Source organism: Oppia nitens, unplaced genomic scaffold (assembly GCF_028296485.1).
Source record: "Oppia nitens isolate AA-2021 unplaced genomic scaffold, nextdenovo-longstitch-racon4-pilon3 scaffold17_pilon_pilon_pilon, whole genome shotgun sequence".
Taxonomy (NCBI): domain Eukaryota; kingdom Metazoa; phylum Arthropoda; class Arachnida; order Sarcoptiformes; family Oppiidae; genus Oppia; species Oppia nitens.
The window spans coordinates 1,999,085-2,025,642 of NW_026533196.1; the positions used below are offsets into that span (position 1 = coordinate 1,999,085).

The following is a 26,558-nucleotide window of genomic DNA, read 5'->3' on the forward strand; positions in this document are numbered from 1 at the left end:
TATAGTTGAATAGCATATAACTGTTGTTGTAATACATTTGGTATTAGTTAAGGTCTACATAGCGTATGCATCATATTATTGTATGATTGTATGACACATACCAACAAATATTGAATACCAATCCATGAAATGCATTGATGTTTGAGTGCCGGCATATAAACAGCGCACCGATTATTGCCTTAAACAGTGCTCATACACTCATACACACGCCTATTGCCTATCCATACAAATAATATACACGATATTTGAGAGAAATAGAGGCAAACATGCATTGCACGACTCATACAATCTTACGGATATCAGTGAGTGAGTTAGTGAGTGAGTGAGTGAGTGAGTGAGTGAGTGAGTGAGTGAGTGAGTGAGTGAGTGAGTGAGTGAGTGAGTGAGTGAGTGAGTGAGTGAGTGAGTGAGTGAGTGAGTGAGTAAGTAAGTAAGTAAGTGAGTGAGTGAGTGAGTGAGTATGAGAGATAGGGAGAGAGAGAGAGAGAGACTATCAAAGAGATGTCACGCAAAACATTGAATTAATTTCTCCATTGAATCTAATATGAGAATCAATGGGAACTAATTGTGTTTCAATAAATCTTATGTAGTGTTCAATACATTTGCCATTAAATTATTATTTTTAACAATATTTTCCATTAACTATGAATATATATATGGATGGATGGATTACATACTGTTTTATAAGTAATGATTAAAATGAGAAGAAAAAAATAAAATTCAATTCAATTATCATTTATATAGCGCTCTAAGCATTAAATCCAAACTCAATAAGTATTGCCAAAAGTATTTATTTATATATTTCGTTATTATTTAATTGAATAAATCATTTATTAAAATTGAATCCCAAAAACATTGAGAGACACTGAATTGTATGTTCAATGGGAAAGGTGTGTGTTTTAGCTATCAGTTCCCACCAAACTTCATAAATAACATAATAGTTGACTGACTATACAGTACTGTATATACAATACAATATATTCAGTACAATCAGACAATTGATTTTTCCACTCTTTTATTATTCTTATTGAAAGCATATATAACACATACTGTATATACAGTATTATATAATATAAAAACAATAACAACCAACATATCACTTGAATATTTTGTTTGTTTGTTTGATTTTTATGAAGTTTTTGATTTATTGCACCTTTATTTTGGAGATTAATAATAATAATAATAAATAATAATAATAATGAAATTTTGTTTTATAAAAATTATTGTTCATTTGATTGCCTCTATCTCTCCCACTCTGTATATTAATAAACTTATTTTATAAAATAAAATACTTATAATTATATATAAGTACAGTATGTTATCAATAATATATACATAAGTGAATCAATTTTGCGAATTTATGATTAGAAATAAAAAAAATTATTATTTCATATAATAATAATAATATAAATGCATATTTTTATTAATGAACAAAAATAAAGGCAAAATTTAATATATTGAATGTATTAAATGATAATATGTAATAATATTTAATATAAAAATTATTATTATTAAACTTGTAGTTTATATTTGAGATATAAATTAAAACTCAACCAAATTATGGATAACATATTAAATATGTGTTAAAGTTTTATTTTATTTATATATTTAATAATATTTTCAGTAATTTGTGACTTGAATTTGGGTCAAACATTGGGTTAATACTAAATATTTGGAGAATTACTCTACAGAAAAATTAATTGAAATTTAATATTAAAAGATATTTAAATAAATATTAATAAGTTTATAATTGCTTTTAATGTTTCTCTTTGTGATTATTATTTGTATAAATATCTAAATGAAAATTGAGGCGTTTTTAATATTTAATAAAGTGGTGTCCATTGTTTTTAATAATATTAAATTCAATTAATAGGTATCTTATTTTAAACACAATTTATTCAAAATTATTAAGTTAACTTTATTAGTTTTATTATGTTATTTTTATATTTAAATTAGTTTTTAGATATACCTATTTAAAATAGGTAAATATTAATTTAAAAAAACAATATAGCTTTATAATATTAATAGTTTTAAAAGTTTTAAAAATTAAGACACCTTCTTTATTATTGTTTTTTAAATTTAAATTTAATGTTTTTTATTAGTTACTAAATGTTGTATTGCTTTGCTTTAGATTTGTAATATAAATTATGAAATGTTTTATTTTGTTTTTTACGGTTAAAAAAATATTTTTATCGGATGGGAGAGACAAAAATGAAATGAGAAGTTTATATGTATATAAAAACTGATTAAAACAATAAAATTATAAAATAAATATTTAATCAGACATTAATTTATTCCCACATAAAATCAATTTGCATTTAGACACAAATATAATACAGTATATAATATAATACTATATACTCATAAAAGGATGAAAACCCATAATCAATAATACAGTGAATTATTTGATTCACGTTTTTTTCTCTACAATTATTTATCGCAATTCTCTAAAGCATTCATTTGCTTTCAATTAATCGCCTCAAACACATACACACTAACACACGATTCATATACAGTATGTATAGTTTTAATGTAGAAAATTGTAATTTTATTCAATAGCATAAAAAATTATATGTATATTTTGAACATATTTAATAATCACAAAATTAATCAAACAGTTTTTCCAATGATAACATAATGTGTTATACTTTAATTAAAAAATTTTATCCCTAAAATTATTGATTTTATGTTATGAAAGTAGGCATTTAGTTATACATTTTTTAACAAGTTAACTTAGAAACATTTAACAAAATACATATTATTATTATTAATATTTATTTATAAAATTATCTTTATTAAATTGATTTTTTAAAAATATGATATAAATTTGATTTAGTAGAAAATTTACTAATTTAATAAAAAAAACATTAATAATTTTGACTATAATTTAATGTCATTAAGTTATTTAATAAGTTGTGGTTTAAAAGGTAATCCACTGTATAATAGTATAAAAGTTATAGCATTTTACAGTAGTTTATCCATTGCTTTGGAGATTCCGTTTCAATGATTTTTGTGTAAACTTTTTAAAAGGTTTGTTAGTTTCGTATGTGTAAAATGTGATGCCTTTCCTTATATGTGATCATTCGTGTAGTTTTTGGTTAAAAAGCTGTCGATGCGATTGTCACCAAACGGAAAGTAATAGCTCTGGTATTACTTTGCTTACGGTCTGTTGGGCTCATAGTTTGTCAGCTCTCAGAGCTTTTCATGTTTTTTAAAAGGCACTGATCTTTCACTGACCACTACTAAAGGCGCTGTTAAACACATGAAAGTTTGCTGTGTTTTATAGATATATAATATATATATATTTATTTAATGGCAATACCATTGAACAGTACGATAGACAGTATCTATTGATGCGTTCATATTGTAGAGTCAACTAAATTGCGAGAATCAGAAAGTATTTGTTTTGATATATGACTGTCCATTGACTGTCATCAGTCTCTCATCGCTGTCTCCCAAGTAATACCACTCATGAATTCACAACAATTTTTTTATTTCTTTTTATTTCTCTTTGTTTTGTTGAACAAATCAATGCAATAGCGATGACGATGTCATATAAATGGTTAGATCTACTAAAATGACTTAAGTATCGGACAGTTTGTTTGATATGATAGGCAATGTTGTGTTGTTAGCAATGCTTTCATCTCTTATGTCTCTCATTCCAGTCCATCAATTCGTAAGCTTTTGTTTTGAGGACTTACTGATAGCTCAGTGATGTAGTGATGTCTTTACGCCAAACATAATGTAATTCCTTCGATGGCTTATCATATAGTCTTACATAAAAAGACATAAACTACTGTTCCTTCAAGAGAGAGAGAGAGAGAGAGAGAGAGAGAGAGAGAGAGAGAGAGAGAGAGAGAGAGAGAAAGATTGTCTATCTTTCTTCACTGATTTAGTCATAACTCATTGCACACTCATTGGTTGCTTAAGACATGAAAGAGAGGATCTTATGATCGCATCATTGCATTCAACGGGTGTTGTAATACACTATTATTATATGATATGACTGTCCCTTCTTAAAGCACATTTCTTGGCTAACTTTTATCATTCATTTGAATGGCTATTCAAATGAGAGAGCAATCATGTAATTCAAGTATCATTTGAGCACTACTTGATTGGTAATAAATTTTAATGCAAATGCCATTGCCTTAAAAGCCTAAATGTATAGTCAATGGCTTATGTTTTTGGTAGCAATAGTATAGAGTATTGTAATAAATATAAGGATTGTTGGTCAGTGTTATTATACATCAATACAAGTGCAGTATTGCATGAAAATCATCAACTGTTAGCCCCTTTTATATGAAAGCACATAACCATAACTGCCATCAGTGTTCATATTGATGAGTACTGGACTCCGGGAGCTCAGCTCCTAAAGACTATACCAGATATACTGATACACAATCAGAAATACTGGTAGAAATCTTGTCCCCTAAGAGTTGGCCCAAAGAAAGACATGGTTTAAGATTTATTGCTTGTTTAAAGAGTTTGCTTCACTGAACCAATGATAATATTGCATTAGAGAGAAAAAAGAGATAATCATTGGATGGACTAACTCTGCCGATGCCATACATACCACTGTCATCGCAATGACAAAAGTTATTTTTGGTCACTTATAGAGAAATGTTAAAAAAGTGCCGTAAATTGAAAGAAAATATCTAATGTTTCTCTTTATCGCAACAAATGAATTATGAGATTCTTGTATAAAGATATTGTTATCCAACAAATTCATTAACAAATCGTTTTTTGTAAAATTTATTCATTTATTATGTTTCAAACAAAATCTCTCTCTTTTTCTTTCTTTTGTTTATTTGTATGTCAAGAAAATTTTAAATCTAATTATGACTTGTTTTCAATACAATTGAGAGTATTGAGTGTATGAAAGCTAAATAAAGAAATCAATAACATTTAACTATCCAATGGACAGGGAGTTTATAGAGGGTGAGAGAGAGAGAGAGAGAGAGAGCACCCATAGCTTGAGTTGATAGTTGATTGTGTAGATGTGGTGTTTGAAGCAATTTGATAAATTCAACCATCATTTAATAATTTGGGCGAATTTAGACGTTTTTCTTGAAAAATCAAACTAATTTACTGAATGAACATCTATTAAAGCATTAAATGAAAATTGATATACAAATAGGTAGTGAACCTATCCCTAGTATGGCGTGTTTTACAACTCAAGTATATATATATATATATATATATACAATAAGAAAACAAGTGAAACAAATTTAGTAAAAAGTTTATAATTTTTCATAATATAAAAGAAAATTTCATTCATTTATTTTGGGGTTCGGTTTTATACATATAAATGTATTGCCAACCAATTTGGCGTTTATTTTAATCCACACCTTTCCGGATGAGACTTATTATTCATCGGCACTATTATTATGATTAGATTTTTTAATATTATAAATATATCACTGTTTTTGTCTATACTATATGTCTATATTTGTTTTGTATGATTGAAAAAAAACAAAACAAATTGAGATAAGTTTTTAATAAAGTTTTTAACTAAATGCACATATATTTAAAATGACAGCTTAAATGTAAAACTATCGTTATCACTATTTTTTTTGTTGTTGATCACTTTCAAATTTTCAAATTTATAATAAACATTATTATTTTTTTTGTTGATCATATAATAATTAATATAATAAATATTGTGAAAACTTAATTTGTTATGATTTATTTGTTTATTTATTTTTAATAACATTCAATGTTTTATAATTATATTCATAGCTTTTTTTCTCTCTTTTACACCATCTCTGAGTTGTTGACTCAAATAAATTGCCAATAATTTTGTTGTCTTTTAGGTATTTTTAATGTTAGTATTTGTTTGTAATATATATGAAAACATTGGTTGTTTAGTTGTTTATTAGTTGTTTTCTAGACCTTATGTTTTGTAATGTAATAAATGTAATATTTATATGTTTAAGCCGTGGTTCCGGTCCATTTGCATCGTTAGACATTAGTGATGTCTATGAGTGTGCTGACCCTCTCCTAAAAACACAGCCAACAATTCCCATGCTATCAATCCCTGTGCTCTTTAAACTTGTACTCTATCTGTATGTTTAGCTCTCAGATCTCACATCTGAGATGAGCTTCAAAAGTGATTCGTCTCATTGACGATAGACATAACATGTTATGCATTTTCATTCAATGAAAAATACTGAATGAGAGAGAAAGAGAGAGAGAGAGAGAGAGAGAGAGAGAGAGAGAGAGAGAGAGAGTCGAAAAAATAGACAACTTTGTGGAAGTCATTAACGTTTGCCGTTTACACAAATAGTTGATTGCATTGCCATCAAAGCTAAAGCCGACTATTGAGATAAAGACTATCAGACTCTCTCTCTCTCTTTCTCTCTCTCTCTCCACTCACTCACTCACTCACTCACTCACTCACTCACTCATTCATTCATTCACTCACTCACTCACTCACTCACTCACTCACTCACTCACTCACTCACTTTTAACTCAAATTATTACTGATTTTTGGTTTGTTTTCCGCTATTTTTACTCATCTATTGTATGAAAATCATAAAATACATTAATATTATACCTATTGTTTGTTAAATATATTTAATACATTTACCATTATTTGACTAAAAACTTTTAATATTATTATATAAGCTATTAGTAATAATAGTGGCAACTAATAACTCAAAAATACTAGTTATCAATGAGTTTCTGTGAATAGATATTTAATGTTTTTAGGTAATGATCTTATATTTATAAATAAATAGTATTATTAAAAATTCAATACTTAGGAAAAGTTTGTAAATTAATTTTTATGTGAAAAAATGGGAATAAATATCCGATACGATATAAATATACTTAATATGAGTAGTGAATATATACTTTTAATAGTCAATCTGAATGACTGCAAATTAGGTGCAATACTCGGTTACATCACTTGGTTTGCCAATAATTTCCTCTGACTGTCCCCTATTTCCGGCCCTAACCGAGTCATTAGGCATGTGTCCAAAAAAAGTCGAGCTCTTTATTATTTGGTATTCAATTAAAGGCGCCTTAAAAATGTATTTTGCAAATGAATGACAATCGCTATCAGTTATAGCAGTGTGAGTGCAAACACACACATAATTGTTTGTCTGACTTTGCAACTGATTGTTGCGATTAGAGTTGGGACACATACTGTATAACGGGATATCGTTTTTTAGTAAATTAAAACAAATATATAGATATAATAAATATATGCATATATTTATAAGTTATCGCAACTTTCTATTCATTGGTACTATCATTGAAAAGACTTTGACTGGTAATTAAGCGCTCATCTCAACTCTCAAATGCCTTCAAACATATCACATGCCGTCCCCCACACCCCATACCCGACCCTCTCAATTAAAAAAGCAGATTCTTTGTTTCAAAAGTTGCCTAAAAAGTTATTTGTGAGCTTCAATACAACGCATAACTGCTTGCGATGTCTAATACATCATTAGGACTCTGAGGACTCACTATATTTTGACGGTTCGCCCAAAACAGTCTTCAAATATATACCCAAAAAACACTTATACAACACAAACAACAACACATCGCTTGTAAAGCAATCTATTTATAGGCGATCACTAATTTGCAAATTGAAGACTCACTACACAATTATATTAAATTTTTTCTCCGCCAATCACTTTGAAAGATAATTCATAGTCTTTAAGTACAGAGAGAAATGAGATTTAATAGTTATTACTCAAAGAAATGTTTATCCATTTATTAAGGTTATAGTAATCAAAATGAGAATTTTTTTATTATATGATTTAATTATTGGCTAAAAATTCAATTTATTATTTCTATTGCATTTACAAATACAGTTAACACTACTAAATATTGAAACATTTCTTTCTCACAGTTTTTTTTATTCCGCAGACAATCAATATAAATGCTTAAAGTTTGTTTCATAATTGATTATTGAGAGTCAAAGTACTACAGTTTTTTCATACTATATAAACATTTATCTATTAACAAACGATACAAATAAATCTATAATCATATTAATTAAGTTTATCTAATAATTTAATTATCATAAATAATAACAATTATTTTGTTTTATTATTTTTCTTATATGAGAATTATATTGCAGAATATTCTTGTTGTTATTGAAAATATATTATAAATTTTAAATATACCAATTTTTACAAAAAAAAACTTTTTTATAATATGATTTAACATTGAAATACAAAATTGTATCCTCAAATAAAATACTGACTTATATATACATTGAACCGGAAAATAGGGTTTATTTTTGAAGCGCATATTTTTAATAAATATTTATACATAAAAACAAACACTATTTTTTATATATGAACTAATATTTGTATATAAAAATAGCGTTAAGCAAAATGTTATAACAAAAATATTATAAAAAATATTAAGAGCAGTGAAAAAATACAGTGAAAGATGTTTTGCATAAATATATGATATTTTTATCTGTAATTTAAGTAATTATAAATTTTGATTTTCTTTTTCTATCACCATTTCCTATCCCCCTCTCCATCATCTCCCTGTGCCTGTCTATCATAATACTATTTGGCACTGTTATATCTGTTTGGTGATGTCAACAATCTTGATGGTATGGTATGGTATGGTATCTATTGGCGCTGTTGTTGGCTGTCCTGACAGTCGGCTCGAAAGGCTGTGTCACCACTGCTCAAGAGTTTCCAGTCGGAGATCGACCGACTCAGCAAACGAAGCAAAGCGGCTGAAGCGGCCTTTCTCTACATATATAAGCGTATTATCGACATTAAGGGTGAGCTAATCGTTATTTATTAGCGCCTGTTATGAGTGCTGCCAAAGCTGCTGCTGATGTACAGTATATGTCACGTGTATTTATCCTCCCGGAGCCGCCTCGAAGCACGGGACACAAAACAATGTCATTTTTGCTACTGATTTATCCAAAGCGATTGCTATGAGAAAGCACTCGCAATGAGGAAAGCCATGAGTTTCCTGAATATTAGGATTCAAGTGAACTGAAAAAGACAATAATAATACTACTATTCCCGAGTTATGGGAGTCATAAAAATAGGGGAAAAACATTTCTGAAACATTTTTAATATCTATTAAAGTGCTCAGCAATAATCATGTGAGAGGAAAGGGTTAACGAAACAGTAGTTTTAGCTAAAAATCATTACATTCATTTGATTACTATAATGAAAATTGACTTTCAATGATATATTGTGGTAATTGTTATCAAAAATTAAAAGAGTTGAGAGAACATGGAGTGGGACACTGAGTATGGGTTTTATAACTATACTATTATTATGTTTTTCAGAGATGAATGAATTGAATAGCAAAAAATTACAAACTTTCTCATAGAGTGTCTATCAATGGATTTTAAATAATGGAAAAAGTATGAGTTGTTGGCACTGGTAGGTAATGTATAGACTGCTATATATTGTATATGTATGATGTGATGCGTGACAGGAAGAAACGCATGCTTTGGTTTACTTGTATCCCAAACCCAGAGTTTTCATTCAATAAGCACAGGGATGCAAGTGTTAGAGCACTGATAGACAACAACTTATATGTAATACAGTATAATTTTATACAATATATATAAAAGTCTAATGTAATGCCAATATAACCATCAAAGAGATGACAAAACATTAACAAATGACTGTTTAAATTGTATTGAAATTTATTTAAAAGACATTTTTAAATACTGAATCAAATGGAGTCCTCTCTTTACAAAATGTTTTTTTTATATTTTATAAAATTCATAATTATTTTCAATAACACACATAACATCTATTGTTAATATTCAAGAGCTTATATTAAAAGAGTCATTGTTTGCTAACTAATTCACTCACTCACTCACTCACTGAAAGTTTAAAGAAAGAGAGAAATCTTTATCTGAATTTAATTTTTGAATTTCATTAATGTTTTTAAACATTTTGTTGTTAAATATTAATATTAAAATTGAAGAAAGACAGAGAAAGATAAATATATATATATATATATAATATTATATATTAAAAAAGAAATAAAAATTTGCATTTATAACAAAAATTACATAAAATTTTTTGTATATTATCTCTGACAATGCATTTGCCTGAAAATCATTTAAAATCAAATCGATGTTAACTTTACTGTTGTTTTATATGTCTATGTTTACATAAACTTTATATATTTTTCAATATTAATATTTTTTATCATTTTATGATTATTTTTCTACAAAAAAAATAAAATAAAAAACTTAATATAAAAATCTTTCACTTTTGTTGCCATTTTCTCAGCTCTCAAGTAATAAAAGGTTGGGATAGCGATTGAATAGTTAATGTTTAATAATAATTTAGTGACAGCCAAAAAAAAGGGTGATTTACACAGTCATATCCAATTATTTTCAATAAAAACCATGAGTGTGAGTGAGTGAGTGAGTGTGTGTGTGTGTGTGTGTGTGTGTGTGTGTGTGTGTGTGTGTGTGTGTTTTATGAAAACCCAGTTGACATCACACACATGATTCCCGTATCCGTCTCTCTGGAGTAAAGATTTAATTTTCACTGAAAATTTATATATTTATATATATATATATATTTTAGCTACTCTTTTATCACACATTTTTTGACAACTGCTTGTTTTCAAAAGTTACAATTTATTTTTCTATGATATTATTATTATTATATCAGTAAAAAATAAAACCCTACTATTATATTAGTTAACGATTATATTTATATAGCATTAGTGAAATTACATGAATCAATGACTATATGAATGAGTGAACAAACACATACTCATATCTATTAAACAACATATTAAAAGTAAGCAAAAATTGGATAAAATTATGAGAAAAATTTTGATATTATTTTTTCCCAAATAATTATATAATAAATGTTATGCTATTATATTATTATTGTTATATATAGACGCGTGTCATGTATTTTGACGATAATATAGCGAGAAAAAAGGCATTACTTTGTTAGTTAGAGTTCAAACTAAAACAAAAAATCATTACTCAATATACCTGTTATCTAATTTAATACTCCATTAAGTCATTGATTAAAACAACACAAAGTTAATATATATTTTATAATATAGAAAAACAATATATATATACATAGTTTATGGCCTCTAAAATATAATTAATTGTTTGCCAGAGAAGAAAACATGAAATCCTATTCTCTTCGTTATATATTTTTTTATTAACAATTTGTAATTTTTTTATATACCGGTATTTTCAAATACATAGTATTAGTAAAATTTTTTACCACAAAATAACGATTCCTGGTTTGCCAATAAAAACTATTAATATACTCATGTGAAACACTAAACACTTAATATTTTTCCGAAAATACCAAAATAAAAATCTCTTTTTAAAAAAATATAATGTATTAATCATATCTTTGATCAGTCGATTGTATTATATTTTTAAGTGTAGTTTTTACAGTGATGTATAAAAATTTGGTACACATTTTCATTATTGGATTTTTTTCGTATATCTATTACTAAATTAATGTTGTGTTGTGTTAAGTGCGTTCACAATATCTTATAAACTTATAGATAGATTTTTGTTTAGGAAAAAAACTCACATTATTTTTTGTTTAAATATTATCAGATAAGCATTTTTAATATAATATTTTACTCAATATCTTTTACTCGATTTTACAATTTTTCAAAATAAATTTTTGATTTATTAAACACTGTATTCAACAAAAATCGTGAATAAATTATAGTCGTGTTTCTAATTATTTTAGGCATAAATACTCCTCTTTTTTATTGTGTATTAACAAAGAGTTAGAAATTAAAAATATCTTTCAATATTTGCTGAATAAAAAATTGTTTTAAATCCATAAATACAGTGTACATAGTTTTGTTATTTATAAATTACAGAAATATTTGAAATCTAATGATTTAAATAATTTTTGAGTTTAATTTGAAATTTTGTTATATTTTTTATTGCAAACATTTTTCAAAAATAAAAAGAAAACTAATTCATTAGAAAAATAAAAAAAATAAATTAAAACTGCAATTTAATTAGCTTTGCATAACCTCAACATACAAACTAAAGGCATATGTAATCTACACATGTTTTGACTCATCAAACACGACATATAAATAATATAATGATTTTTGAAAAAAAAATTTGAAAAATTAGATCTGAAATAAATTTTTTGGCTCAATATTCATGAGTTGTTTGTCTGTCAAATAGTCGATGCATTTATTGTCCCCTTTATTGTCGCCCACATCTGTTCTCTCAACTAATGATGGATTTCTTGTACTCAAACAAACAATAATAATATTATATTTGAATTATTTTGTAACAAAATAAAAATAATTTTTAAGACTATTTTTAGTGCAAAAAAAATTTTAATCGCATCGATATCACATTCACTTAAGAGAAATCAAATTTTGCTGTAAAATATTTTTTGTTGTTTTGTTATTTCACTCATATTTTATTTAAAATTCGTTATAAATGTCTTGTTTCACAATATTTTTCAGGGGATTTAAAATATAAAATGAAAAATCTTAAATAATAATTTAAAATATAATTTTTATATGAATATATAAAAAATAGGGGAGAGTTAGTAGAAATAAATATTTTATTAATTTTATATATGATATAAAAAACATTTCAAAATATTTTGAATATCTTTATATACGGTATATACAATATATACTGTATATATATACACTATATAAGGTATAGTACAGTATATAAAGGGAAATCATCAAAATTCAAAAATATATTATTATTATTTATTTGAATAATATATTGGCAGAAAAAGTCGTTTTACAGATTTTTTAAGTACTAAGAGATGGTATAACACATTAATGACAGAAAAAAGACAAAAAAAACAAATTTTTAAGGAATATAAAGAAAAGTATAATAAAATACTGCATAATATTAAATATCACTATAAATATTTAATTACAAGCGTTAATAAAAAATGTCATTATATTTGACGCACACGAATAGTTTGAAACATAAAAAATAACAACAATTTATATACATATAAATAAATATCAAATTAAGTGCAACCCTTATATATATATATATATATATATATATATATATATATTTCCTCCGTATCTGAAAACAGAGATACATATAATAAATAAATAAATAAATAAATTTTTTGATGAGAGATATATATCTGTTGATAAAATAAGATTTGTCTGCAAACCAGAGAGCATTTGGAGTTTATTTTCACGATCTTTCAAATAAAAACAATAATTTTTTGGTTATCTCTATCATCCCTATACCGGTGTGAGCGAACATTATTGAAATTTTCGGTCAGAGGGAGGAGTGGTGGGCAAGAGTTAGACATTTCAAATAATTTAACCAATGATTTAAACACTGCATTATTGAGACGCAAAAAAATATAGCAGATTTTTAAATATAAATTTTTTAAGAGATAAGAGAAATATTTTTTCCAATAAAAATTAATTTTATTTAACTCTATGTGTGGTGTCGTTGGCAGTGATAGCAAATTTTGTGTTCAATTAATTGCATAATATTTGATAATTCATTGCAATACATGAAAATTGTGTCATTTTTAGTGACTTTTAGAGAGAGAGAGAGAGAGAGAGAGAGAGAGAGAGATGACATTTATCGTGGTTATCGCTATTTATTGGTTATGTCTTATGAATTGATGTATGGATTGCATCCATGTTTTCATAGGATGTCTGACATAAAACTTTTTCTTTTGAGTATTTAGTTGTTTTAGTAGAAATAAAGCGTGTTTTTCAAAGTCCCACTGTTTTTATTAGACATCTCTCATGTGTCATAAGCAGTATGTAGTGCACAGGGAGATGAAGACAAAATAAAATAAACAGTAAATTATTTGGCGATAAATCCTATTTTTTGAATGAAAGGCAAACACTTTTTAAAACCCATAAAATAATTTTCAGCTATCGATCGGTTTTCTCAGTTTATCTCTCCCTCTTCACTGTCTCTGAGCACTCATTTTCAATTCAAAGATATATAGATATAGATATATACTATATATGCATATATATAATAATAATAATAATAATATTATTATCATTACTGTTTTAATCGATTTTAATTTTTCTCTCATTTTCTCCCATTCACTCCATCTCTTAAATAATCAGTCAATCATTAGTCTCATCAAAATATTTTTTAAATCCCTTTTCACATTCAATAATGAGTTGATCCAAATTCTCCATTTCCTTTCGGATAAAATATATTTGTATATACAGTATAACAATGTTTATCGTCTTATTTATATATATATATATATATATACAGTATATATAATATGTATTGACTCCTATCATAAACGAAAATTTGATGGTTTGATTCATTGGCAATTTTGGTGAACATGTTTTTATAAGCAATTTATATAAATTTATATAATAATATTTGATATTAAATCAATGATATAGTGCTATAAAAATATTTAGCACACAATATGTGACATTTGAGCGATTGATTTACTATTATAGTATAGTAGAAGTATAATAGTTAGTTATATAATGTGAGTGTAGCTGAAAATGATTATAATTTAGTATAAATTTTAATCAAATGATTTGTTTTGCAAAAAGTTTTTGGCATCAATTTAATGAAAACACATTTATGTGTGCGAAACACACATTAAATTTATATGCAATAAATCAATTGATTAACAGATGACAGACATATGAGAAAAACATTAATAGCTTTAAGTGTTTTTATACTTAAAGTTTATGTAATATTGAATCTATTGAGTGGAATGGGATATATTGCTAAAAGAAATGGTAGTTTTGGTGGTCATTAATATTTTATATAAAATTTGTTGACAACTTTAGCGACAATAAAAAAGTTGGTATAATAATAGTTTTAGTGTCTATGAGGCAGTGATCCACTAATAATGGACAGAACAGGTACCCTATCGTGTAGAATATGGGTTGACTAACACAATGGATAAAACCATTATTTATGATGACTATGACTATGACTATGACTATGACTATGTCTATGGTGATGATGATCCTCATCCCAGTGCTCACTTAGATGACCATAAAGTGTGACTCCCATTGTTATACTGCATATCATATACAAAGTCCATAAAAATATATTGTGTATCAGTATATATATATAGCGTGCACACATACACTTTGATGTCAAACATTTTAAAAAGCATATGACTTATAAAAAATTGTGTAAAAGTTTTATTTTAGATATTTTTGATTCAAAAACATTGAAGCATTCAATTTTCATGTATTACTGACTATAAAGATAAGCCACTAGTAAATGTGAGACAATGAGAGAGAGAGAGAGAGAGAGCTAGTTTTAAAATTAGATGAGTTGTATAACTCTATTGCTTATTGAAGAGGACAGTCATTGAGAGGCCATTCCATATCCTATTCCTCTTAACGATTCAAAACAAGTGATGCGAAATGAAATTTGTTTAAAATAGTATAACAACTATCTATTTAAGGGGTTTTTCTCTGTCCACCGATCATATGATGCCTTATATATATGATGTGTGCAATACTAGTGATACTCAAATTGTTGTTATTATTTATTGTCGCCACGTTTTTGGCAATAAAACCAAATTTTTTATGAATAAAGTGCAGACAATATTTTACTTTTATTTTGAGACACAATTTATAGCTTTTTTGGTCAAAAATATATGAAATGAGTTTCTCATTCATTGCCTTATCATATCATATATAAATATCATATATATATATATATATATATATGAGTCATACATTTATTTATGGGTACACGCCTTTAATATATTATATAATTTGTTAAACTTTTTATTTTTATATTAGATTTTATACGCCATAATAAATACTAATTGACTTTCAATTTAATATATATTTTTCAATAATCATTACATAAATCATATTCAGAAAATAGATTTGATATATTGAAAGACTATTTAATGATTTACAATTACGATCCCTCTAATGATAAAATTATAGTTAATTGAAAATACATATTTAAAAATACATACTTTTCAAAATCAATTGCTGATTTCATTGACATTATATATATAAATTAACCATTCATTCAACTAAAAACTAGTTTTAATAAAAACTGAAATAATTATGAGAAAATTAGAGATACTGATGTTAATATAATATAAAATGATAAACTATTAATTAGTTTAAAACTAGTCGCCAAAAGTTTTGTGTCTCACAAACACTACAAAAAAACTATCAAAAATTATAACTTCCGTTGCATTGAGTATACAAAAGCAACAAAAAAGTTTATTACATAATAAGTGATCGCTTTTGGGCGCTATTCAGAGATAACTAATCAAACGATATACTCATACAACAAACAACTGGATGTATGAAAAAAAAAAGTTTTTGATGACTTTGTATACTCCGGAAACTCGACTACTTTTATGTAACGATTAAATAATATTAAAAAGTCATGTCTTAACTAGACATCGGTTAGGGCTATATATATATATAGGGTGTGACCGCACCACTAGTTCTCATCAATTTTTTTGTTGTTGAATTCAATAGTGGGCTAATTATTGAATTATAATACATGTTTGCTTTTTTATATAATACATATTTTTTGATTACTTTTTTCATTGTTGTTGAACTGTCAATAATTGTTAGCAACATATCTGTATATAATGTTATCTTAAATGCATGTTTCCTTTACTATTGATTCACATACTATTTATAACTTTGTTGTCCAATAAATATGATATTTATTATACTATTACTTATATATTGCTTTATTAAATAAAACTTTTATAGTTAGTCACACAATAAATACAGTATTAAATGTTTATAATCGAAATACAATACCCAGGAGTTTAATACGAATATGTCTTTTAAAAATACATTTTATTTAATTATTTTCAAATACAAATTGTATGTATTAAACTGTAAGTTATATAAATTGACTTTTATATGTTGATATATTGAGTAAGTTTTGTTTAAATATATTATGTTAAGCAATAAGCAATAAGCTATAAGCAATGTATGTATTATATTTATTTTACTAAAATTAATATAAGAGTTAGATAAGAGTTTAAATTTTTAGAGAGAGAGAGAGAGAGAGAGAGAGAGAGAGAGAGAGAGAGAGAGAGAGAGAGAGAGAGAGAGAGAGAGAAATAGAGAGAGAGAGAGAGAGAGAGAGAGAGAACAATCGGAAATGTATTTAAATTGGAATATAATGATAAAAGTCTTGACTTTAATTTATCATTAAAAAGCAAACAGTTTATCATTGATGATGAAAAGCAAATGAGTTTGACGTGAAGTAAACCCATTGACTCTGTATTTATGTTTTGATAATTATTTTATAAATAAAATTTCTTCAATTAAAACCGAACCGACAAACAATTAGTTAAATACTGTCTATTAAATTAATTTATGGTATCCGGTGTATCTGTGGATCTATTAAATAAAATGAATACCAAAAATAGTTTTTAAATAATAACAAATTTTCATAACACTATATTGAAATAATCTTTATTTATTAATATTAAATTAGCCGTCAATTTTTATTTATTCAATCGACTCAAGAGTTTTCATTGTATGGATTAATTGATTGATTATGAATTTGCAGTAAATTTTCTTATATATGAATTTCATTGACATTTATTGTGTCTAATAAAATACTATTTGCCATTTATCAAAATCAATATGATATTTGTTGTATTTATTGTATATAAGAAAAACAAAATTCAATCAATCAATTAGTTTGAAAGGCAAGCGTTAAAATGTATTGCAATATTATGTGCAATTTTATCACTATTATTATTATTATTATTATTATTATTATTATTATTATTATTATTATTATTATTATTATTATTATTATTATTATTATTATTATTATTATTATTATTATTATTATTATTATTATTATTATTATTATTATTATTATTATTATTATTATTATTATTATTATTATTATTATTATTATTATTATTATTATTATTATTATTATTATTATTATTATTGAATATTATAAAAGTTTTATTTTGCAAAATTGAAAAGCCATTAAAACTGTTTTTTGGTTATTTAAAATTCAATTTAAATAATAACTTAGACATTAATAATGCATAGCTTTTATATGAGCTATTTGTGTTATAAACTAATATATAAATCGATAGTTATATAATAAACTGTTAACAATTTGTTTGGATAAGTATTACATACAAACTAGAAAAAATAATAACATTGTTTAAATGCTATTAAAACTTATGTAATTTAAACAATTTTTCTTAGTTGCAAATTGCGACCAAAAATTAATTGTTTGCATAATTTTTAAAACAAACAAAACTTTTTTCTTCTATTTGTTTGTTTTATTAGTTAAACATCTAAACATTATAAATTTGTTTGTATATATTTATATACTAAGGAAACATATGATATAATTTTTATAACTATAGTTAATACAGATTTTCATTTATTTGTTGATCACTAAATTTATTTGATGTATGTCTTGAATGCAAAAATCAAGGAATGTCCTGTTTTTAGGCGACTCTTTAAATGCCAGAAATAGTTGTTGTTTTGTTTGACAATGTTTTTTAAAAGTTTTATTTATATCTTTATTTTACATTTAGGTTATTATTGTTTTAATTAAAAATTCTTTAATTTTTCAAACTTTATAGTAATTAAAACAACTTCTTAAAAAAAATTTCAAATTAAAAATTTACTATAAATCTTATTTTACTATTTTTGTTAGTATAACATAAAATCAATTTAAAGTAATAATTTTTCTTACAGTAGTTCATTATTTTTCTTTAACTTTATGTAATTTTTCTGCTTATATATTGCAATATATTGTTATTGTGGCTCTAGTATTCACACCATAAAAAATTCATATAAAAACTAATATTCAAAAATATATTAGCCGTAAGTTATTTATCAAATATTTTGAATATTGATATTATGGTGTCTTATCATAATAATAATAAAATTTTTAATACTCCTCACCACTGACTGCCGTTAATATCCTTTTTATTATTTCTTTTACTCTATGATTTGAAACCTTTATATATGTAATAAATGTTTTCAATTTAAATATTATATATATATATATATATATATATATTTTAAAATATTATAACAAATCCATTGCATGAAAGGCTCGTTTTGAATACTAATAGACTTTTTTGGCGAATACTAATGAGATATACATTTTGTTGTTTAATATCTGTATATTTTTTTGTGAAACACTATGAGTCGCTTAGTTTATATCATAGTTAAATGTCAAATGGATTTTAATGTCCTATCAATTTGTTAGGAGGGGATATAAATACAGTACATACCAGTGCTCTTATATTATATGTTTTATATACAATATATATGCTCAATGTCCTAAACTATTACACTAAATGGCAATAATATTGCATTGAAAATATTTTTTGTTGATTATTACAAGCAATAAAATGTTGTCCCAAACGATCACACATTGAGTTTATAAGTTATTTCTTTTATTGGGACATATATTTAGATCACTAAAAACATTAGAAATAATATATAACATATATATTAAAAATAAAAACTAAAATTAAATATTTCATATTAATGTATAATATAGTAAATTTATGTTATTTAAGGTAAATATATTTATAAATATATTGCACATAATATAAAAGTTAAATTTAGGTACTGTTGTAGTCAACAACAACAAAAAGTATTAAGAAAATATCCGTACGCGATATGATATGATATAAGTTATTATAAATATTAAGAAAAAATAATAAGAAAAAAATAATAATAATAACAACAATAATAATAATAATAATACAACAAAAAATTGAATGGCAATACATGTATAAGCAGTATATATAATATATATATATAAACGATATTAAGATAGTTTGGTTAATAATGTTTGATAGTCGTGATGGATATCCACCCAATCGCTAAATGTATTGCATGAATGGTATGAACACCCACTGAATCTATACATTCATTAATGTTTAGCCATCATTTCAATTCACTTAATGACTTTTTCTGTGCCCTTTTTAAAGCCAATTTTCCTCTGTTCCCGATATATATACTATATTGTTGTTATTGTTGTGCCTCAATCTTGATAGCTTCACCCCCAACCGACCCCCACCCCCACCTCAGTTGCACTTTTAGTTCAGTGTATTATTATTGCCCATATATTCACTCACTCAACAAATACTATTTAAATACACCTTTTCATAGCCCCTTTGAAAATTGATATCTCATATCATCTCTCAAAACACTTGGCTAAAGAAACAAACTTTAACACAAAAAAAAATATTATTTATTATTTTTTTATAATTTGACGATGAAATAACAAAAAAGGCAAAAAATCATTAGTAAAATAATATTAAGGTTTAATACTTAATATTTAATATATAATGTGATGTGAACTCCATTTCTCTTTATTATTATTTTTGAAACACAAAATGACTATCAAATTGTTGCCTCTCTTTTATATTAAAAAAAAAAGATATTTCATTGACTAATCAATTGCTTACCAAACAATAATCGAGGGTTGAAATAAAGTATCTCTCTTTTGATATGAAAAACATTAAAAAACTTTTTTCATTATAAATATACAGTAATATCACTATTTGTATGCTTCACTAATGAAGGAATTGAATTATATTTAAAAACGATTAGCATTTTTTTTGGGATGAATTATATATTCAATTTCTTGCGATTTTTGTTTTGTTTGCCTAATAAAAGGATTTTTGCAAATATTTATATAAAATAATGTATTATTAAATAAATGTATAAAAATGTTGCCAAAAATAAGTGCTTTACAAACTTTTTATCCTATCATAACACTTAATTATGATGTATAGATATTGGGAAATATATATACAGTAAGTGTGCAACAGATGCTAATTCAGAGATTAGTTTATATATGTTTGAGATTTTTAATTAACGGTCCATTCATATTGAATTAGAGGACACTTTAGATATAACAGTAAATTAACGCAAATTATTATGATATGACACACATATCTTTGATTAGTGTGCTGTGAATTAAATATATTTATATTAAATTATATTATGCAATGATAATATCCAAAGTACTTGATATGTAAAATTGTATCTAAACTTTTTTTTGTGTCTGTGTGTTGTTATATATCGTACAATAATACAGTGTGTATTAACACATTATTGCATAAAATGTCTCATTTACTATACACTGCATTTTCCAGTGTTTTGCAGTGAAAAATCAATGTTTTATTTGCAACTTTTGTGTCGAGTTATCAGTTATTAAAGGGAAAGACAAGAGTCAAGAGACGTCAGAGTTGTGGTATAGATAGAGAACAGATGTGGACAGTTGTGTGCTGTAAATGATATTTTACTGTATATTATATACTCTATAAGTTTGGACTCTATAAATGATTTTTGATGAATGGATAAATGCTTGTATTTTTAAAAAAGGCAATTTAATATTGGATTTATTAAAGCATATAACTTTAAGCAATATTTTTAATTTATTTTCTCTATTCAAATACCTATATATTTTTGGTCCGTTATTTAAATTGATTGCAAAGATCTACATAAGCAATGACATGGCTTGTGTAGACTTTACATATGAAACGGTAGCTCATCATATCATCTCTAATGATAATAAAATGTTTTTAATACTGTCTGATAATACAGTGGTAGAGCTGTATCTCCACTTTAATTACTTAATTAAATAGTCTGTCAATCAATTGTGGTGTTAATTCTCGTGTTTAACCATTAGATAGTTTGTTAGCAAACATATTAAAAGCTTGTGTGCAGAGTGTTAGGTCAGGCATCACAGTGTCATTCAGTAGTGTTAGTACAGTACATGGATACTCCCAATTGATGTTAAAATAACAATTGAGTTACAGTAGTGTCGCGGAAAAAAATTGATAGCCATTACTGTTCAAACACAGCAAAAACAGAAAAAGTGTTAAGAAAAGTAGTGACTGAATGCCATTGGGTTCACATTATCAAAATGAAATCTACTGTTTGACGCCTTTTATGCTGTCATGTCTATAAAACATGGATCCCATGAGACAAATGGATGCAACTTATAATACCAAAGCCATACGTATTGCCAGTGGTGTGACATTCATTGGTAATGGGAAAAGGCTTTTGGTGTTTAATATTTGAAAAAATAGTACAAATAATATATTGCCCATCAGTGAGCCCATCACTAGCCGATGGCCATTAGGTTAACGCAACACAGACCTACCAATTACTATTGGAGAGACACTGTGCTATATGTCTTATAATGCTTCCCAATAGACCGTACCGTTTGGCCCAATATATTATAATACTCTGAGCGCCAGTGTATCGAAAGGAGCACTCAATTTAAGTTATTCGCCGGAGTCTTGTACTAACACTTGGACTCAGTTGTCATCATAACTGAATTACCACAACAATTGTAACACTGATGTCTATATCATATACCAGTGCTCTCGCTTTTTGTAGAGTTGTACTGTATATACAAACCATCATCACTGAGAAGTCCTTTTTTACAAACAAAAAAAACATTCATTTAGAGAGTACAGTCTAAAAGTTAAGTGAAACATATTAACGCTTCATATGTAATATGTGTGATAGTTGTGTCAGTTAAATGACTATCAAATAAAAACATCTCAATTTGCTTTCAATATAATATATGTTTTTTGATATACCGTTTTTCATGTTATTTTCAGTCTTTGAGAAAAAAATGTAAGCGTTTGTAATAAATTGATACTAAATTATTCATTGATGTGTTGGGTCGCTCACCAAATGAAAAAAAACATTTTTATACAGTATATATATATATATTACTTATACAAAAAATTGAACATTTTTAATACCTAAATACTGTATAAATAGATTAAATCGGTAGTTATATGAGGAAACTCGTTGACCATCAAATTACTTTAGGGCCGTTTGCGTTTGACAGACACGCAATACCCGCACCCTCTCTCAAGAGACCCGTTTACATCAATTGCAACAGTTGTCCAATAAAAGTGTTATATATTTAGCAAGCGATACAAACTCATTGAAAAACAAAGACATAGTTTTAATCGACAATTGAAATCAACTACTAATCCATTATTCAAGTTACTGGCAAAACAATTGCCAAACAATTTTTGTTGTATTAATATTACATATACTGTACTTATATTACTGAATTGTTTGTATTTAATGACTGTCTTTTTTATGTATGTCTTCTACACTGTTGTCATCAATTTCAGTATATTTTGAGATCAGAATTTTGATTTTTCTTTGTTTTTTTCTTTACAAACAAATAGAAAAATATTTTGCTCTCAATTGGTTGGCCTATCTATATATACAGTGTATCTGTATTTTTATATCCCATACTTAAAGAGTCAGTGAAAATAAAAATCATTTATTATTTAGTTGTATAGTAATACAATATTATGTATTGTGTATGGCATATGGCATCACTACTACTACTACTACTACTACTATTACTACTACTACTACTACTACTACTACTACTATTACTACTACTACTACTACTACTACTACTACTACTACTACTACTACTACTACTACTACTACTACTACTACTACTACTACTACTACTACTACTACTACTACTACTACTACTACTACTACTACTACTACTACTACTACTACTACTACTACTACTACTACTACTACTACTACTACTACTACTACTACTGTAGTATTACTATAGCTTTTACTTTTTAGATATATTTATATAAATTAACTGTTCAAATGGATGTTTGAATTTGAATTGATTCCAATTACTTAATTGCTTAATTTAATTTTTGACTTAAAAAATTAAGTGTACAGTAAACTATAAGTGTATAATATACATTATATATTAGATATACACTAAAAACAAACAAAAAATATATAAATAGCAAAAATTAGTTTTTTTCTTTTAAAATTGATATCATATGAATATAAGAGAAATTATAATTTAAGAAATAGCAAAAAACGATTAAAAATTATATGTTTTTTAGTATATGTGTGTGTGTTTGCCTTTAGCCCTTACCAATGAATTTATCTATATTAATAGTTTAGTTTACAGTATGTACACTAAAAAAACTAATTTGTTAAATGCGATGAATAAATAGTTGATTGCATATCAAGTATTAATATAGACGACAAATATAACGGTAGGTCTGAATATTTGTGATGTCAGCGAAAAAATAAATAACTTATAGCTTACACATCGAGAATTCATCAGTAATTGCTTAGCTTCTCAATGACTATGTACTGTTAAAACCATACTCTCAGTGCTCTCTGAGCTCATGGATCATAGTCTCTCTCTCTCTCTCTCTCTCTCTCTCTCTCTCTCTCTCTCTCTCTCTCTCCTTGCCCTCACTTTTACTATATCTCATTTGGATAGATTGGTAAGACTGTTGTGTTGCGACTCATTTACCAAAGGCATCACAACATCACATCAAATATCTTTGGTTTGTGGAAAACAACTGAACGAATAGAAAGAGCAAACAGAAATCAAATGAAGGCATACATAAAAAAAAGTTATGACTAAAAGTCATAGCACTGGGAGACAGACAAAACACATCTATAGATTGAAATTATTTTTTCTGCTATATATTTAAATTAGTATTGAAAAAGAAATAATAATCATTATTTTTATATTTCATAAAAATTATGACATTTTCTTTCAGTTAAAAATATGAAGCGTTATGTAAGGGTTGGTCACATGTTTGACATAGCGTTGTGTAAACTATTAAATATTTGATGTACTTTTTGGTGTGAAAGTGTTAACTCTTTAATTCACATAATCTCTTGTGTTTTATGTTTTAGTTCATACCTACTACTGCTATGACTCGCACACACACACACACACACACACACACACACACACACACACACACACACACACACACACACACACACACACACACACACACACACACACACACACTATAAAACATAGTATTTATGTGTGTTTTACACTGAAATATACAGTATATATATAATCACTGGGAAGTGTTGTTACTCCGAAGTTAACAGTTTTAAAATATTTAGGGCTTATATGAGATTCTTTACAAAATTATTATTTGTAACAAAATCTCTTGCATTTACTCATTCACTCAGTGACTAACTCATCAGCGATACTCATGTTTTGAATTTTCAAAATAAAAAAAGACAAAACAATTTGTCTCCTAATGTCTCATAAGTATTGGTAAAAGACAAGAGACTGGCAAACATGAAATGCAAGATATTGTTTGAGAGTACATCCTCTGTATGTCAAATACAAAGACATAATACAAAAAAAAAGTTTGTTATGAAAAGTGAATGACTTTTTATGTATAATTGCCATAATATTGACGCCTCCTTTTTGTCTAATCACTGATGATGTCGACTGAAAATGTGATGCAAATGTGTGTCAAAATGTTAGCCAAAAATTGACAGAAATTTGCCTAAAAATACCGGCAATTCATAAGCAAAAAGACATTTATTTGGAATGTGGTGTCAGTTATATCTCGACGACTGGCAATACAATTGACTGCCCTTTTTGTCGACTGATGATTGCCATTACAGATGAAGCCATGCGAACCACAAATAACAACAATCCATACCATTCCTTATAGAGGACAGTCGTTGAATATCAACTCAAACTGAGGACACACTTTACTCTCTCTCTCTCTCTCTCTCTCTCTCTCTCTCTCTCTCTCTCTCTCTCTCTCTCATTATTTTTTCTTCGACTGTTTTTTAAGTACTGATTACACTTTAATATAAAGAGCACTTTAGTATTATCTAATGACTAATGTCTGAATTGATTCCTCACAACTGATCCATTGACTCATTCCTGTGCTCTCCATATCTCCCATTCCTTTGCGCTAATCTTTTCCTTCTTTCAATAATAACTTCTTTTTCTTTCATTTGTTTTGTTACTAAAAAAGATATTTTTGTTTTACATTTCACGCGCTTATGAATAGAGAAGTCGTTTAATATGATGTTTTGGTTTACACTTTAATAACATTTAAAAAAAATTCTTCTATTATTGATTTCCATTTATAAATAGCTTCTCAAGTGATTTATTTTAATTATATTTTTTACTTATTATATCATTTATTTTCAAATAATATATTTAATTTATTTCATCAGTCGATTTAAACTATTCAAACAGATATTTGTCTTCATAATGAAAAACTAAAATAAAGTTATGATGTTTTGTTTGAACTAAAAAGAAAAAATCTATAATCAAATGATAAAAAGATAAAATAAAAAACATAAAAAAATTTTGAAAAAATATTAACAACAAAATAAAAAACAGTACAACACATGAAAAAAGTACATCATGTATATATATACTATATATATATATATATATATATAATATCTTTCCTCCAATTTATATAATAAGCCCAAAAAAGCATTATAGCAACAAATATTTTTGATTTAATCTGCAATTGATTTATAAATAAAAAATAAAATAAAAACCATTTAAGTTTGACCTTTGGGTCAAACATTGCAAAATGAAAAATAATATATTTTGCTATTAATTCTCTGATATAGAGGGTTCATAAAAAACAATTTATAAATACAATAAATAACACCAAAAAATGCACTAGCTCATTTTGTTTATTATGGTCATAGTGGTGGTGGTGGTAGGGCTATGGTATGCCCTAATTGAGACACATAATAGTTGCATTTAATAACAGTTATGTCAATAATATGCGAGT

At 26.0% G+C, this 26,558-nt stretch overlaps 1 protein-coding gene across 2 annotated transcripts in view; it reads left to right on the plus strand.

Moving 5' to 3' along the window:
* LOC128965570 (homeobox protein cut-like) overlaps nucleotides 1–26,558 on the plus strand; it is a 162,417-nt gene that overhangs the window by 49,854 nt on the left and 86,005 nt on the right. For both annotated transcript variants that reach the window (XM_054312274.1, XM_054312275.1), the window contains exon 3: nucleotides 8,632–8,758. In XM_054312274.1, coding sequence (XP_054168249.1) covers nucleotides 8,632–8,758 — 127 coding nt within the window. The remainder of the gene's footprint in view (nucleotides 1–8,631; nucleotides 8,759–26,558) is intronic.